The sequence below is a fragment of the Acinonyx jubatus genome, chromosome A2 (genome assembly GCF_027475565.1).
Source record: "Acinonyx jubatus isolate Ajub_Pintada_27869175 chromosome A2, VMU_Ajub_asm_v1.0, whole genome shotgun sequence".
NCBI classification, from domain to species: Eukaryota; Metazoa; Chordata; class Mammalia; order Carnivora; family Felidae; genus Acinonyx; species Acinonyx jubatus.
The window spans coordinates 23,137,406-23,154,710 of record NC_069383.1 but is presented as its reverse complement, the minus strand read 5'-3'; the positions used below and the strand labels follow the sequence as shown (position 1 = coordinate 23,154,710).

General features: G+C 41.9%; 1 protein-coding gene across 6 annotated transcripts in view; it reads left to right on the top strand.

The window, feature by feature from the left end:
* NRF1 (nuclear respiratory factor 1) overlaps positions 1 to 17,305 on the top strand; it is a 143,698-nt gene that overhangs the window by 91,651 nt on the left and 34,742 nt on the right. For 3 of the 6 annotated variants that reach the window (XM_027075458.2, XM_053218090.1, XM_027075460.2), the window contains exons 6-10: positions 3,156 to 3,314; positions 4,089 to 4,286; positions 4,901 to 5,002; positions 8,814 to 8,972; positions 11,375 to 11,532. In XM_027075458.2, the coding sequence (XP_026931259.1) occupies positions 3,156 to 3,314; positions 4,089 to 4,286; positions 4,901 to 5,002; positions 8,814 to 8,972; positions 11,375 to 11,532 (776 nt within the window). Of the gene's footprint in view, positions 1 to 3,155; positions 3,315 to 4,088; positions 4,287 to 4,900; positions 5,003 to 8,813; positions 8,973 to 11,374; positions 11,533 to 11,614; positions 16,203 to 17,305 lie in introns of those variants that run through there. The other 3 variants (XM_027075462.2, XM_027075459.2, XM_027075461.2) reach the window with 3 other exon arrangements.

The following is a 17,305-nucleotide window of genomic DNA, read 5'->3' as shown; positions in this document are numbered from 1 at the left end:
AACATTGGTGTTTTCATTGAATTTGAAGAGGCGGGTGCCTGGGTGGTTCAGTCGGTTGGATGTCTGACTCTTGGTTTTGGCTCAGGTAGTGATCTCACTGTTTGTGGGTTCAACGCCCACATCGTGCTCTGTGCTGACAATGAGCCTGTTGGGATCCTTTCTCTCCCAAGGCACTCTCTCTCTCTCATATTAAATAAATAAACTTAAAAAAAAAAAGAGGGCTGATGACTGAAGTAATAATAGTAAAACTGCTATTCATTCAATGCAGCTATGTATATATACCCACTATGTGATCCTTTGAATTGACCCTATATGCTTGCCATTATCATTACTGCTTTGCAGTTGAGGGAATTAAGATTCAGAGAGCGAGCTAGTGTTCCGAGCCAACTCTCTGAGTCTAGAGCTTGTGTTCTTATTGAGTGATTGAGAACAAACTGACTCAAGAAGTAGTCAAGATCTATTTCACAAAGAATGTGGGATTTGCTGGGCAATAGGGAACAAGTGTCGGCTTGAAGCTTGAGCTTGAGAAGGTGCTCCCATGGGGGGAACAAATCCGAAGGCATAGAAGCAGAAATGAGTTCAGTTTATAAGACAGTGCAGAGACTCACCTAATGAGGACCAAGGCTGCTTGTTGGCAATTAACAGAAACTGAGTGTGGTGGGAGGCCAGGCTGTGGCAGGTGGCAAAGCTGGACAGAGGAGTCCAGTTGAGTTGCTAGTAGTGAGAAGCCATTTGAAAGTTTTTGAGCCTTGGAGCTGTGCAGCATTTAGGGAAACCTGTCTGTTAAGGATACATGGGATGGGAAGAGAGGGGAGAATGTGGAATTACACAAGAAGGTCATCTGGAAGGATGCACTAGCCTTGGGCTGGGAAGTGGGGACAAAGGTGGGACTAGAGAAGAAGTGGTGGAGAGCCCAGGCACTTCAAAGAAGAAAGAGCTGAACCTGCGTGGAGTAGCTAGATGGGTTTGAAGGAAAGAGGTAAAGCTGACCGAGATTTTGAGCTTGGCTGTCTAGGGAAAGAAGGTGGGGTTCTCCTGGCCAAGAGTAAGACTTCAAGAAGATAGGTGGTTGGAGAGAGGGCAGAGGAGGCTTTGAAGCGAGTAGGCTGGTGCTCTGCCCACACTTCCCATAACCTATGAGTCCTTGAAACCCAGGGGAAAGCCTGATATGAGAGAGCCAAAATGCAAGACAGCCATGTGCCAGGGTGACCCAGGACTGGGGAGTGTGGGAGACTGTGGTGCGAACGGGTGGGGCATCAGAAGCTGGAAGTCAGAATTAGAGAATGCGTGAGGTTCCAGGCGGGATTTGAGCAGACTCTGACAGCGAGTTCTTTCTGAACACTGTCGTCTTTTGTTAATTTAAAGGTATTTAGCCTTCTTATTTCATTATCTCCAGCCTCTGCTAGGTACACATATAAAGAACTCTCCTTTTGGAGAATGTTCGTTCATGGGATTAGAAGAAAAGAGACGGACGAAAGCCATTTTTTTTATATGAGGAAACGCAAATATTGTGTGTGAGGATTAAGCCTTTTCCTTCTCTATGTGTCTGAGGCTAGAAAAAGACACACTCCCAGGAAACTAAGATAAAGGGAAAAATGACTTTGAGATGCACTTTCTTAAAATAACTGAAGAGATGACCTCATGAGCCAGCTGATAGCCTGGGTTTGCAAACGGATACATTTCTATTAGCCTGCTGCTTGATGTCGCAGAGCCAAATATATATGGAGTGTATTATATCATATCCTGTAGGCAGGAGACTGTCTGGGAGAGGCGGACTCGGGGAGGTGAAGTGGCAGGCTGGGCACAAGGATTGACCGTGTAAATATCGTCAACCAGAGCTCTGTTTATTAGGGAAGCATGATTCCCTATTATTATATGATATGATAATTATATAAGAATTGGTATCATCTTCTGGTAAAATATTATTCAAATAAGAACACCTGATATTTAAATAAGCTCTTCAGTATAAAAGTGGTGTTGCACTCATTCTCTCATTAATACTTAAGTATTTCCATTTCTGTTGCCCCTCCCCCCCCCCCCCCCCCCCCCCGCCTTCTCTCTCTTTTACACCTGCAAGCCCATGTCCTTGGGTCTGACTCATTGCCGAAATTGTCTTATCCTTTTGGTCTTTAGGTATAGAGGCAGTGTGAGTGTGTCCTTAGTTGAAGGATGCTGCTTATCTCTGAAGTGTTGCAGGGGTTAAAAGGAAAGCAGTAGGTCTGGGGAGGGATGTTATAATTTGATTAATTGCTTCTCTTGCCAAAAATCATTGTAGACAATTAAGAATGTTCATAAAGTAGGCTCCCCTTCTCCTCCAACATATACACTCAATATGGTTACTGTGCCAGGAGATAAAGAATGGCCATTGTCTCTGGTTTAACACCTGCTTGGTCTGGATTCAGTTTGTAAAATAAATCTGCATGAAGTCCATAATGTGTTTAAGGTGACATATGCTTGACTCTATTTGTATGTCAGACTCACAGACATTGGCCTAGCATACTAGAAATTTTCAGGAAAAGCTTTAGGGTCATTTTCCCTTTTTAAGTAGAGCCTATTTATTTTCCTGTTTGTAAACAACCAGCTTCCTGAATTCTCTTGCTGTTTATAGTAGCTTTTCATTTGATTCTCTGGGGTTTTCCAGACGCACAGTCATATCACCTACAAATAATGATGATCCTACCTGCTCCTCACCTCTTATTTCCCTTATCTAATTGCCAGGTTCCTAACTCCAGAACAATACTGAAAACATGTTGACTTTGTTAGACACCTTGAATGCATGGAAAACTGTAGAAGGGAAATGAGGGAAATATCATCAGTAGTATCTTAGGGAGAAGTCAAACTTCAGGGCAGGTATTCATCTTCTAAGGACAAGTAGGGGCTGTGAAATACAGCTTAATGTATACTTTACCAACATACACACACACACACACACACACACACACACACACACACACACACACACGTGTATAATTCTCAGTCACCCATGGAGCTGTGGTAACCTGTGGAAAACAATGGGTTCTCATCATTCACATCTTGGAATTCTCTGGGACCCTCCAGGAAAGCTCTCTGTTTTATTATCTTAGAATTTGGTGGAAGATACAAAGACATCCCAGATGTCTTTCATGACTGCTGATGACCACACTCTTGTCTTCTAGGCCCAGCTTCGGGCATTTATTCCAGAGATGCTCAAGTACTCCACGGGCCGGGGAAAACCAGGCTGGGGCAAAGAAAGCTGCAAGCCCATCTGGTGGCCTGAAGATATCCCGTGGGCAAACGTCCGGAGCGACGTCCGCACAGAAGAGCAAAAGCAGAGGGTGAGGGTTTCTCAGACCCGAGTAGCCTGTTGTTTTTCCATTCTGAATCAACTATGCTAAAAAGCCTAAAAACATGTGTGTGATAGTTGAACCTATCTCCCAAAAGAAGTTTGACATTCTCTGATTTGCAGCCTTTCCCATTCATCACATCATCACTGTAGACGTGGGATGGGTCCCTGAATTTACACTTCCTTCTGCCTAGTTGCCTTTTGGAGCAGTTTTTATACTATGAGATGATTGGAAAAAATGGAAGAAACTTCACAAAAAAGTATTAATTACTTCAAAGACTTAGAAATGTCTTTATTCCTGGTTAGCAAGAACCACCGTTGAAAAATATAAATAATAGAATTAGATGTGAAGTTGGCGGAGGTGGCTGATAACGACACTTTTTAAAAAGGTGAACTCAACTAATTGTCATCCCTTGCCTTTTCTGCATATTTGTTTCTTAGTTAGCTTGGAAGTTTATTGGGAATCAACATAAAATTCTTGGCAAAAGAGTAAGCGTCTTTTGTGAGAAGTTTAAGAGTTGGCCTCAGGTTAGGATGGGGTATAAAACCCAAAACCTAAACCAGACTTTGCTCAGGAAGGAAACCGGTGGGAGATCTTTGGCGTTTAGTGCCGAGTTTCTTTGTGCCACAATCGGCCTAAGGGAGCTCACTCTGTATAGGTTGGATTTGGTTTGTTAAATAAGCAGCTGCTTATTCCGTAGTGGGACTGAATGACCAACATTCTTTGTGACTTTTTAAATGTGCTTTTCTGGTCTTTTGGTGACAGGTTTCATGGACCCAGGCACTACGGACCATAGTTAAAAACTGTTATAAACAGCATGGGCGGGAGGACCTTTTGTATGCTTTTGAAGATCAGCAAACACAAACACAGGCCACAACCACACACAGTATAGCCCATCTTGTACCATCACAGACCGTAGTCCAGACCTTTAGTAACCCTGACGGCACTGTCTCACTTATCCAGGTGAGTAAAACTATGGTTACGAAACTGTGGTTTCTGAGGTGGACCGGTGGGCACCTCACCTCAGACTGGAGAAAGTTTGCTTCATGTAAACCCTTATGTAACTTTTTAAAGCTCCTCAAGATCTTTCTATCTGAAATTTATTTTTTAAAAATGTTTTAAATTGTTCCCAGTTTGTTAGCTACAGAGCTATAAGATAGCTTTTCTGGACATTTCCCGAATAAAGCACTATAAAAATAGCATCTTTTTTATGCTTTCATTCTGTCAGGGGCTAGGAGCTATTCCTTCTAAATTACCTCTTCTGAGGTAAAACGCAATTTGTTAGTAGATAGGGAACATCTAAAATTCAGATTGGGATAAGAGTAGAAAGTTGGTTGACTGATACTGGGCACCGATGGTGAAACATGATAGCTTCTAATATTGATTTATTTGGTTGAAATAAAATTCTGGAACTCCTGTAAGTGTCTGAGACGACTTTAGAAACTCATTTCACATTACGAAGCATATTAACCAGTACCTATGCTAAATTGTGGATTAAATGAATCTTGACTCCTGAGTAAAGGAAAGGTAGAAGAATCCATCCACTGACACATCTCACTTTCCATATTTTTCTTTAGGTTGGTACAGGGGCAACAGTAGCCACATTGGCTGATGCTTCAGAATTGCCAACCACAGTCACTGTTGCCCAAGTGAATTATTCTGCTGTGGCTGATGGAGAGGTAAGAAAGAGGATTTGTTCTGCAGCTGCTTAAATACTTAAATGTGTAGATGAGGGAGTAGTTAGGGTCCAGAAGATAACGACACCAGGCAGCTTACACATCTGTAGCATAAACCTTTTGAAACATCAGACCATGACAGTTTTGCAGAGTATCTCATGCTGTGTATATGAATTATAATAATTGAAAGTCCTAGATCTTTATGATTTAGACCAGTCAGAAACTTACAACTTTATGTTTGCAATATAGCATTTTTGTATAATACATAGCAAAAAGAGATTATCTGTGTCATACTTTTATGCTGTGAATCCCAAAGAATTTAATCGTTGGGCTTAATTTTTTAACAATTAGATCGTTAAAACTAGAGCTGACCAAAGAGTTCTTTGAAGGGATAAATATGTTTGTAAATCAGTAGTCATCAGTTATCACATTTTAAATATGCCTTTGAAAAGACTTTATGAGAAAATACTCCTCTACCAAAATCAAGGTAACCATGGGATGTTAACCTAAAGGTAGCTACCTTTAACTGAGCACTTGATAAACTAAGTGCTCAACCCTCTATTAAGAATAGGTTCTGTTATCATCTTCACTTTATAGATGAGAAAACGGAAACATGTAGAGGTTAGGTGACTTGCCCAAAGTCACAGAGTAAGTGTCGGAGCTGTGTAACACATTTAGAAACTGCTGTCTAGGCTCTGAGCTCTGAGCCATCAGTGAAGGTCAGGAAAGGGTTCGTTAAGGCACTGCAGGCTTTTCCCCTAAAGGTACCAGGGTGGTATACCCGTGAAGTGGGAAAAACAGCGAACAAATGTCAAAGAGCAGTGTTAGAAATAAAGCTAAAGGTACCCTTGTTCAAAACCATGGTGCATTTCCACTCAGAACACCACAAAGTCATTTTCACTTGTGCAACTCAGGAAAGGGAGAGAACTGATAAAAGTCTCATGGCTAGGGGGATGAAGAGAAACAACCGGGCTACCCGGTCAGCCAGCATGAAGTGAGCCCCTGCCAGAACGCAATGATGTGTTAGATGCGTGGAGTTGATTTACACAGGAACCCTGCTCCTCAAGAAGCTCCTGTCTGGAGGGGGAGAGAAATGTCTGCAGAAATGAACCATGGTCCATGCTGTAGGACATGCTGCACAGTGGTCTATGCCTTCAGGAGAGATTGTTTCCAGCTAGGGAGTCTGAGGTTTGGGGGCAGGAGCCAGCGTTTGGTTTTGCAGTATAGAAAGGTAACAGTCAACAGGATATTTACTTTTAGAAGTATATAAGCATCATGTAAGAGTATGGAATAGCTGAGGGAAAAACTCGTCAGTCCCCAAACACTAAAACTGGAGGGCTCTCCTTGAAGTGTGAAAGAGAGAGAAAAGACAGTGGTGGGTGTGTTTACTGAATTTGTTAACTCTTTGACTTACTCAAAGTTATCAACCATATCTCCTCCCTACTGGATGTTTCGTGATACTATTTAAAGAAAGTGACTTTGTGTTTCTTAAACACTTCTCTAGGGACTAATTCTTTGGAGCCCATTTTACTAAATAACTTCACATATATGGTGGTAATTAACACATTCAGAAGTTCACGGAAAAATATGAAGAATAAAGAAAAAAAATCTCAGTTACTTACGTAGGGCTTTTTCAGCACACTAACATTATTTATAAGTCATCTGTTGTAGAAGTGGGTGGATGACAGAAATAGCCTGCTGGTACACACCCAAATTCAGTCAGATTAAAAAAAAAAAAAAAAAAAAGGAACTCCTCCCACACTTCCAATGAAACAAAACAAAGAGAAGAAGCACAGGTTATCTCAGAAAGTGACAAAATGTTTTCCATTTTATAGTGTGATTTATTTGGCTTCTCATTTGTCCTAGATGTTGACATGGTTGTTAGCCTCTCAGTTGTGAGCCGTAAGAACTGAAATTACTCAAAATACCTCACTACTTAACGGCAGATAAGACCACATCAAGTTAATGAAACATTACATCAGATGACTCAGTAAAAACATCCTACTGCCTTTTATTTAGCATCTTTTCTCCCAAGGAATAGAAAGTACTCTACAAAAATAAACAATACCTACACTTTTAGAAGTTGTGAGGTCATTTTGTTATCCTAACCTTGCCTGTGAGAGGGAGCTCTTACCATTAGACCACACTGCCTTCGAAATCCAGTTAGTTACCTTTAGTTACATTTATTAGAAGGACCACTGGGGGTCTGTCTCTTGTGGTAATATATGGTCTCCCAAATCTTTTTGAGTACTCTTTTTGAGTACTCTGTGTGCTCAGAATACCCAATAATTCTAAGTACAGTTGACCCTTGAACAGCATGAGAGATAAGGGCGCTGATCCCCCTGTGCAGTCAAATTCACGTACAACTTTGACTCCTTCAAAATTTAATAGCCTACGATCAAGCAGAAGCCTTACTGATAACATAAACAATCGATTAGCACGTACTTTATATGTTATATGTGTTGTATCCTGTATTCTTACAATAAAACAAGCTAAAGAAAATATTAAGAAAATTATAAGGAAAACACGCTTACAGTACTGTACTACTGTGTTTGTTGAAAAACAAATCCACTTATAAGCAGACCCAGAGAGTTCAAACCTGTGTTGTTCCAGGGTTGACTGTAGTTTCAAAGAAACAAAAAAATCTCTCACCTTAGGCAGCTTTAAACTAATTAAGGACACAGAACAAGTTGCATAGACATTTAGAAATGAACAAGGAAAGAATTTCAAAATATTGTGAAATAAACTGTTGATTTCAAAGTATTTATACAATTTCAGTTTTGATGGCATATTTGCAAATGCACATGAGTTTGAGAATTTACTCTGTTGTGTGATAAGACCACCAGTTGGTAGTGGTGATGTTAATTGCATTTAAGTGGCAGGAAAGTCAAATTTTGAAATAGAATGGTATCTGATTATCATGGTATATGTGGTTCTGTTAGAAGAAGAAGAAACCAAAGCACAAAGACATTGGAGACATGAATTTTAAAGTTGTGGTTTTTTTTTTTTTTGAAGTTTATTTATTTTGAGAGAGAGAGTGCAAAGTGGGGTAGGGGCAGAGAGAGATGAGAGAGAGAGAATAATGCCAGACAGCCCCGATGTGGGGCTCCAACTCACGAACCATGAGATCATGACCTGAGCTGAAATCAAGAGTCGGACGATTAACCGACTGAGCCACCCAGACACCCCGGAGACATGAATTTCAAACTGAACCATCAACACGTAACAATAACAGTAGCACGACTTACTTTAGATGGTTTTTTTAACAAATGTCAGCTTAACTGAGCTCCAGGTAGGCTAAAGAACAAGTAGGAAAACATGAATAAAGGAATACGTTCTCCTTCCTGCCATTCAGTATACTTTCTGAGCCCTATGCCAGGTACTGTAGATTCTGTAGATACAGGAAATTAAAGGCTGCTCTTGCTCTTCAGGAGCACACAGTTAGGTGGTAGAGAAAAACATACCAAAGCACAATGGCAATGAGGTAAGAATTTAGTAGAAGCAAGCCTGGGGTGCTGTGGAACACAGAGGAGAGGTCCTGAGCCTTGGACCATAGGGGAGTGGAGTTGTCTGGGCTCCTTCGGGCTCACCTGAGTTCAGACTAGAAGGGTGAACAGGAAGCAAAGCTAGGAGTTGTGTTCCTATCAAAAGGAGTGCATGCAGCGCACTGCGCTGGGAAAGCGTGGAAGGGCCTCGGGGTTCACTGTAGCTAGAGGGATAAGAGTAACCACAGTTTGGAGGGCCTCGTTGGAGTGGGTCTCTCAGAAAAGCATTGATGCTAACTGTACATCCTCTGAATATCTTTCCCTCCTAGGGCTTGGGGCCCTTTCTCTGGGACATGGTGACATCCGGCATAGATAACCACACAGTGGCTCCCAACAGATGGAAAGGGAGAGCAACAAGAGCTCAAGCAAATACAACTAAAGCACTGAGGCTGAAGAATAGGAAATTCCAAAGAAATGTTAACACCCAAGTGATTTATTTATCACCTGCCATTATTCTGAATAGAAATCTCTTCGTCTGCTTCTTCTTCCTACTTCCTCTCTACCCTTTGCCACCATCCATTAATCTTTCATGCCATATAATTTAACTTCCTTAAAGTATACTGTATATGGCAACTTTCTAATACCATTTTTACTGCAAATACAGTTGTAACTAAATGTGTATACATTAAATTGCTACCATTGGAGTCTGAGTCTTGGGAGAGCTGCACTAGGCCAAGCTCTGCAGTGGGATGGGCAAAAATCTAGACGGGCAGATCTGGAAAGAGGAAGACTGTTTAATGGCAAAAGGTGACAGGGCTGGCCGGCTTCGGCTGATGTTTTGAGCGCAATCATAGACCATCTGCGGATTCGCGGTGTAGCTTGCCGTTGAAAGTGGCATTATTTACACTGACACTCACTGGAGTAATGAAATCAAAGAGATACTAACTCCCGGGAAGCAAGAGTTTTGTGAGTTCCCAAGTGGGCAGATTTGCAGCTCTAAGGGAAGGAAGTGGGATGTCTCTGCCTCTTAGTGACGGGCCCTGAAGTTTTGCTGGCACAAGCCACTGCCTGTGCGAACTCAGGGCGAAAACTAGGGTAGTTCAAAGGAGTGTCCCATTTTCTGGGAGGCTTTTGACAGGCATTCTGAGAAGCACCATCATAATCTAAGTGTGGTCATAGAACCAAAGCAAGAGGCATTTTAAATCTCTACCTCTCCTAAGCTTGGGACACAGTAAACATGCAGGAGGCACGAGGTCTCCACTCACCGGGCCCAAGCAGTACGAATCAGGAACAGTAAGAGTTCCAGTAAGCAGAGCTAATGTCCTGAGACCCGAGTCCATAGAAACATTGTACCTGAGCTGATTGATTTGCCACCTTCCATATTTTCGAATAGAAATTGCTTTCACGCTGTCCCTGCCGCTTTTTGTTTTTGAGGGGGAATAATTCATCAACTAACACTTACCGAGCAAAACTGACTGAAGTAGCTAGACACGGGTATCTAGGACTGAGAAACCTCTAAATGTGGTTCTCAGTTAGGGCACCGCCCGCCACACACCCAGGACATTTGATAATATCTGGAGATGTTTTGGATTCTCATGACTGAGGAGGGTGCTGTTAGCATCTGGTAGTAGGTAGAAGCCAGGGATGCTGCTAAACGTCCTGCATGGCACAGGACAGCCCCCCACAGCAAAGACTTGTCTGGCTTCAAATGTTAATCGTGCCGATGCTGAGAACCCCTGTGCTAAATCTTGCACACCTGAAATCTAATCTGTCCTGTCACCAGAGTTTTTTGTTTGTTTCATTTTGTTTCTTCATAATTCTACCCCCCTCCCCGCCGACTAAAAGGCAAGCAGTTTTTGCTACATTAAAAAAAAAATTGTTTCCTGAATTTGGCAGTTTCCATCAAAAATTAAAATACAGCGTAACTGATATACAATCCCACTTCTAAGAATTCATTCTATAAATAGACTCCCCAAAAATATACAACATAGTATGTAAAGATATCCATCACAGTATTGCTTGTAATAGCAAAAGACTAAAAACTACCTAAATGCCCTTTAAAAGATGGCTGGTTAAATAAATCATGGTGTACCTCTACAATACAATGCTTTGCAGCCATTGTTATGAATCATGAATGAATGAAGCAGTTCTATACATTCCAAAATAGAATCATTTCAGAGATGTATTGTTGGCGAAACAAGCAAGGTACAAAAAGATAACAAAGAATATGCTGCCATTTATATTTTTTAGGAAGGAGTAGAAAGGGGGAAATAGTGAGTGTGTGTGTGTAAATAAGCTTGCATATAAAGAGACTATCCCTGCAAAGCTACACAAGAAATAGGGAACAGTAATCACCTCTGTACTCAAGGTCTGGAGTACTGGCATTATATGCCCTTTGGTACCATTTGAATGTTTTCAAAATTATATTTACTGTCTATTCAAAAGTGCTGATTTTTAAATTTTTTGGTTTAGTCAAAATTTTCAATCTGAGCCATATCAATATATTACCTATTCAAAAGAACTCAAAAGAATAGGTAATACATTGACATGTCTCAGATATTTTTAAAAGTATACATTGGAAAATCTTGCTTTCTGTCTCCTATCCAACCTATTCCCACAACTCCCTTCCCCCCACACACACCAAGGAAAATAATTTCAATGGTTTCTTTTGTGTCCTTCCAAAATTTCTTTATGCAAATATAAGTAAATTCAAATATATATTCTAATACCCCCCTTTTCATACACAAAAGATAGCATACTAAAAACCCTGTTCTGTACATTGTAGGTCATGCTAATTTAAAAATGTGTCTGTATTTGGCTGAGCACATAGCAATGTATCATAAGCCTTTTGTGACTTTGATTCTTTACTATCGTGTCCTCTCTGCCTCAGGTGGAACAAAATTGGGCCACGTTACAAGGAGGTGAGATGACCATCCAGACGACGCAAGCATCAGAGGCCACCCAGGCTGTGGCGTCACTGGCAGAGGCCGCAGTGGCAGCTTCTCAGGAGATGCAACAGGGAGCTACAGTCACCATGGCACTCAACAGGTGGAGGCAGGGGTGGGGGACTAGATGAGGATAGTGGATCTACCCCTGCCTGTAGGTTGTAAAGAGAAATGTTGCACTTCAGTTTGTCACAGTTGGCAGTTGGAGCTTAATCCTCTCAGCCCACGGAGTATCGTCATTTGACTTATCACCAGCCTTTCCCAGCCCGTTCCTGCGCTCCGTCACCCACCCCCACAGCCAGTCCTGCCTTCTGACTTCCAGCTCGAGTCTGCTGGTCAAGAGACCGTGATCCCTTTTCCTTTCTCCTATTCTGTGCCCTTTAACAAACCAAAAAACGCAAGGTTTGAGGACTTTGTGTTTTTAATGGGACCAAAGGATATAATAAAGCAAGAAGCTTCAGGATTGATTTTCTATTTACCCTACAAAACAAATTGCTTTTAGTCATTATTTCACTTCTACAAAAGAAACCACCTTTTTTTTTTACATTTATTTACTTATTTACTTATTTATTTATTTTTGAGAGAGAGAGAGAGAGACAGAGTGCAAGAAGGGAAGGGGCAGAGAGAGAGGGAGACGCAGGCTCCAGGCTCTGAGGTGTCAGCACAGAGCCCGACGTGGGGCTCGAACTCACGAACCACGAGATCATGACCTGAGCTGAAGTCGGACGCTTAACCGACTGAGCCACCCAGGCGCCCCTACACTTATTTATTTTTGAGAGACAGAAACAGTGAGTGGGGGAGGGACAGAGAGAAGGAGACACAGAATCCGAAGCAGGCTCCAGGCTCCGAGCTTTCAGCACGGAGCCCGACGCAGGGCTCAAACCCACGAACCGTGAGATCAGGACCTGAGCCGAAGTCGGATGCTTAACTGACTGAGCCACCCAGTCACCCTGAAACTACTTTTTGTTAGGGACATTAATCCATTTAATCCATGTTGAGAGCTGATTTTACTGACTTTCCAGGAAATGTTTTCCTTATCAGTGACTTTCGAAAATCAGTTTTGGCTTACTGGGAAAAACCATTGAAATATTTCTTTTCAGGGATATTTAGGAAGGGTGCTGCAGAATGGGACACTCCAGTGATTGAGAGTTTCCAAAACTGAATTATATTGTTCCCTGCTTGGTTTCCTTCTGTTGGTTCTGTTGACAGAAAAGATGATCCCCACATCATTCTTTTTCTTCTTCATTGCGGACATGATTTTATTTTCCAGCGGACCCAGGCATTTTAACCAATATTTAAGAGTGTGGGCCTTGAAGCCAGACAATCTGGGTTTAAACTACAACTCCATCACCCACTTAGCTGTTTGACCTTGGATAATTTACTTGAATTCAGTGCCCAGGCTTTCCTCTTCTGTAAAATGGGGATAAAAACAGCAGCTACCCCTGTTGGGTAGGGGTGTTGTGAGAACTGAGAAAGCCAATGCGTGCAAGATCCGTAGATCAGTGCCTGGCATACGGTAGGTCTGCTGCCACCATTATGTGCAGCAGCTGTTGTTAGTCTCAGACAGTCACTGAACTCTTAGGACATGCCTGCACTCTGCTAGGTAAGGTTGTAAATAAACAGCGCTCTAAGATACCATGCCTGCCCTCAAAGAAGTCATGTTATTAACACTGGGGAAATTGACTTAAGTAAAACAGTTAGTGAACACTATTCCTCAGAATTTAATGCACTGTTGAATCATGTAGTACACACCACGAGCACTGCAGAAATCCAGAGGAAGGGGATCACCTCCTCCAAAATAGAAGAGTCAGCCGAAGTTTAGATTGGTTGTGATAAATAACTAGAAAGCCTCGATAAGCTGACGCGCAAATGACTTCCGTGTGGCTGTATAGTATGGGTGGCTGAGAAGAAGGTTCTGAGGTCACATAGATGCAGGTTCGAATTCTAGCTCTGCCACTTACTAGCCATTTGATCTTGAGAAATTTAACCCCTAGGCCTTGGTTTCCTCATCATTATAAGGCTAATTCTCATCATATGGAATTAAAAAAGTTTCACGGAGATGATGTAAATAAAACTCTCATTGAAGTACACAGCCCCTAGTTAGCACTTCAGGAATTATAGTTACCATGTATTTTTCATTTTTTTAAGGTTTTATTTTAAAGTAATCGCTACACCCAATGTGGGGCACAAACTCACAACCCCAAGACCAAGAGTCACATGCTCTACCAACTAAGCCAGCCAGGCACCCGAGGGTTATCATTTAAGTTGTATTTTCAATTTTGTGTATTCAGAATCGCTTATAATGAGAACAGATTAGCAATAGAAGGTCAGTTAGGAAGAGGCGGACCAGGTGTGATTTGTTAAAGACTTGGAGACTAAAGTAGTAAGAGGGGCGGTAAAGTGAGTTTGAAGGGAGTGTGGCCAGACTTGGTGGTTGATTAGGTATGGAGTGCACAAGCGCGCGCGTGTGCACACACACACACGCACACACACATGCACTCACCCAGGGGTACTCTAAGTGACCTGGGATTGAAACTCTTTTTCTTAGCCCATTGAACCATGTGGCTTTTCAATAACGTGAAAGTCTTATTTGAGCCCTTACACTTTGGCCCAACCCCACTCCCTTGAGAAAGGACCACAAATAAACTTCCTAAAAAAGCCATGGCCAGGGTAGGAACCTCCCTCTGGCCTGGTAACCCCTTACTGTGGCATGGAGCCTAACCATTAAAGACCAGCAAAACTTGATTTCATTGAGCCAGCACCTTGGATATTCCAGTGAAGTGTGAGTGTCCTGGGAACCCTACACATAGTGGAAAATATGAGGCCCATTCTGGCTCCCTTTAGTGTAAGGAGCAGGGCTTATTTCTAAAGGCAAAGAGAGTAATGGTTTCCCCTGAGGGCTTGTTAACAAACTCAGATGCAGCTGCGGTGGCTATAGTGTTTACTCCAAAGGAAGGAGAACATGGTTCACTGTGGCACGTAGGAGGAGTAAAGATGTTGAAATCAGTTTGCAATCAGTTCAGAACCCAGTGAGTGTTGGGGGATGGTGTTTTGCAGCCTCTGCTGGGGGTGAAGAAACCAAGCCTGGCAACGAAGACTAGACTATAGCAGGCTACTAGGGGCTTTCTGATTCCAAGAGAGGTAACCCACTGGCCAGTGGCAGGAAGTTTGGACTTAAGACACACACCCTTGGTGTTTGCTGCTTTGTGGGACGAGATGATACTCCCAACCTCACCACAGAATTTGTTGCTGGAAATTATCTTAGAACTACACTGAGAAAGCCAGCCTTTGTTCCCATGGTAACAAAGTGATTTCTTAGCGCTGGTTCCTTCTAGCCTCTTTCAGGTGCGGTTGGAACAAGCATGGTTCTTTACTGATCACCTGCCCTCCGCTGCGCCGTAAGCGGCAGATGTGGGCGCAGAGTGAGGGGAGAGAGGGAAGCCGCACAGCATGGCAGGTGGGGAATAAGAAGACAGAGGAGCTCCTTCACCTGTTGGAGGGGAGATGGGGATAAGGACAGATGCAGGACAGACCTGTTTTTCAGCCACGCTGTTTAAAAGAGTTTTGTGTAACAAGTCGGAACAAGGGCCCCGGGCTCAAACAGCCCACCCTGGCATTATAAATAATCCAAAGAGGTATGGAGAAACAGTCATTAAAAAATGTGGAAACTGGTTACTTTTTTAATTATTTTCAAAATACATATAAATCAGCATCTTTAGAAAGGAGATGGGGAGAGAATCAAAATGAACAAATGAAGTGCAGAACATTACAGCTGGAAAAAAAAAAAAAGTATTCGGCCAAACAACCAGAGGGGAAAGGAAGTGAAATCATCATGTGATTTGTTGCGATAAAAAGATTAATTTGATGTTTCAGTGTGTTGGTTAAGCTGTCCTGGATTATATTCCCTCTTAAACAAGTAAATTTAAGTCAGTACAGCCCTTGCATATACAGATACATGATAAGTATTCATAGACTGAGTCTACATTTGCTCTAGTAGAAATTGACGCTGTGCTGTCGACACGAAGACAATTTTTACCGTCTCCTGTGACTCGGCGCTACGGGAAAGCAAAGGCTCGCATTGAGTCCTCTTGTTCCAGAACTTAGAGTTGCTTTTCTTTTGCTGTGAAGACACTGGGTTCAAAAAAAAAAGTGAATCATATTTTTGAGGAAAAATTTACTGTTTTTTTTTTAAATGAAAGTACTATTGACTTAAAATTAGACCTATTTGTCAAAAACTTGTGAAGCGGTAGCTTAAAGCCCTTTTCATCCCTCTTCATCTTAGAAGTTAAAGGTCATCTTTTTCTAGCAGTAAGTTTGCCCTCTCTCCATGAAATCTCATGTCAGCGGTTTTAAAGTAGATTTGGAAGTGAAGGCCTGCTGACCACAGAAGTCACAGTTGTCTTTATGCCCCCATGGAAAAGATCCCTCCCTCGCTGCTTTGCCTCTGGCCTCTGGCAGCCGATGAAATAACTAACCTCACTGGCCTATGGGCCTGTCATCCCCCTTGGACTGCTGCTCCCAGGTTGCACTAGGGCTGTGCTCGTTCACAGCCTTTCTTTACCAAACATATTTTAGAAAGTTGTTAAAGAAAATGACCTCGGGGCACCTGGGTGGCTCAGTCGGTTAAGCATCCGACTTCGGCTCAGGTCATGATCTTACGGTTTGTGAGTTCGAGCCCCGCATCAGGCTCTGTGCTGACGGCTCAGAGCCTGCTTCAGATTCTGTGTCTCCTCTCTCTGCCCCTCCCCAACTTGTGCTCTGTCTCTCTGTGTCTCTCAAAAAACAAATAAATGTAAAAAATTTGAAAAAGAAAAGAAAGAAAGAAAAGAAAGAAAAAGAAAAAAGGACCTCAAACACGTGTCCAGGAGTTCCAAGACTGGCAGGACGTCACCTTTGATGGTCACAGAAATAAAATTATACACATTGTGATAAAAACTGGGGAATGAACAGTCACCGAGGTAACGTGTAAACAAAGATAGTATTTCCATATAAGCAGTTTTCATATACAGCTTCCTTCTTGCAAATACCACACTGCTGCAGCTTTTCGGAAAGAACAGACTCTTCAGCTTTCTAGGAAGTCTCAGGCCAGAGTATGAAATATTTTTGTCATTAATCAATGACACCTGGGTACTGTACACTTGGCTGGTAGTGTTATTTGACATAAGTTTCTTAGAAAAATATTAAAGATTAAGGATGTAGACACTAAATCATCACTCATTTTACTATATCTAATAAAAACTCTTGAAGGACTTTGAAATTAAAGTCTACCATGTAAAGTGTAAAGAATAGCCTTGATAGGAATTCCAGATCAAAGGTCCCCTTTAGTTCTAAATTCATGTTATAGATACCATGGAATGACTGGCTTTGGACATCACATCACCAAGAAGTGTGCCTCTGAGTGGAGGGTGATCTTAATTTTTACGGACTGCACGTGCACTCCATGACTGGTGAGCTTTTTGCTCAGGCTCAGTTAGTCCCCAAATGTTTATGAATGGGGGCGCCTGGCTGACTCAGGGGAGCATGGGACTCTTGATCTTGGGGTTGTGAGTTCGAGCCCCACAGTGGGTGTGGAGATTACTTTAAAAAAATATATATATATATTTATATTTTTTGCAAGTATATAAAAATATATAATATAAATATTATTCACAATTATTATAAGTATATATAATATTTATAAAGGAAGCAAATAAATTTGAAATATATAACTATAACCTTGAACTAAGTCAAAGGAAGCCTGGAAATTAAAAGTTGCCACAGATAAATGACTAGGAAAAAAAGCAGGGGGATCAGCAATTTTAATTTATTTATTATTTTGAATAAAGGTCGGAATGTTTACATGGGGAAACAATGTTAGGTGAAAAAAGCAGGCTATA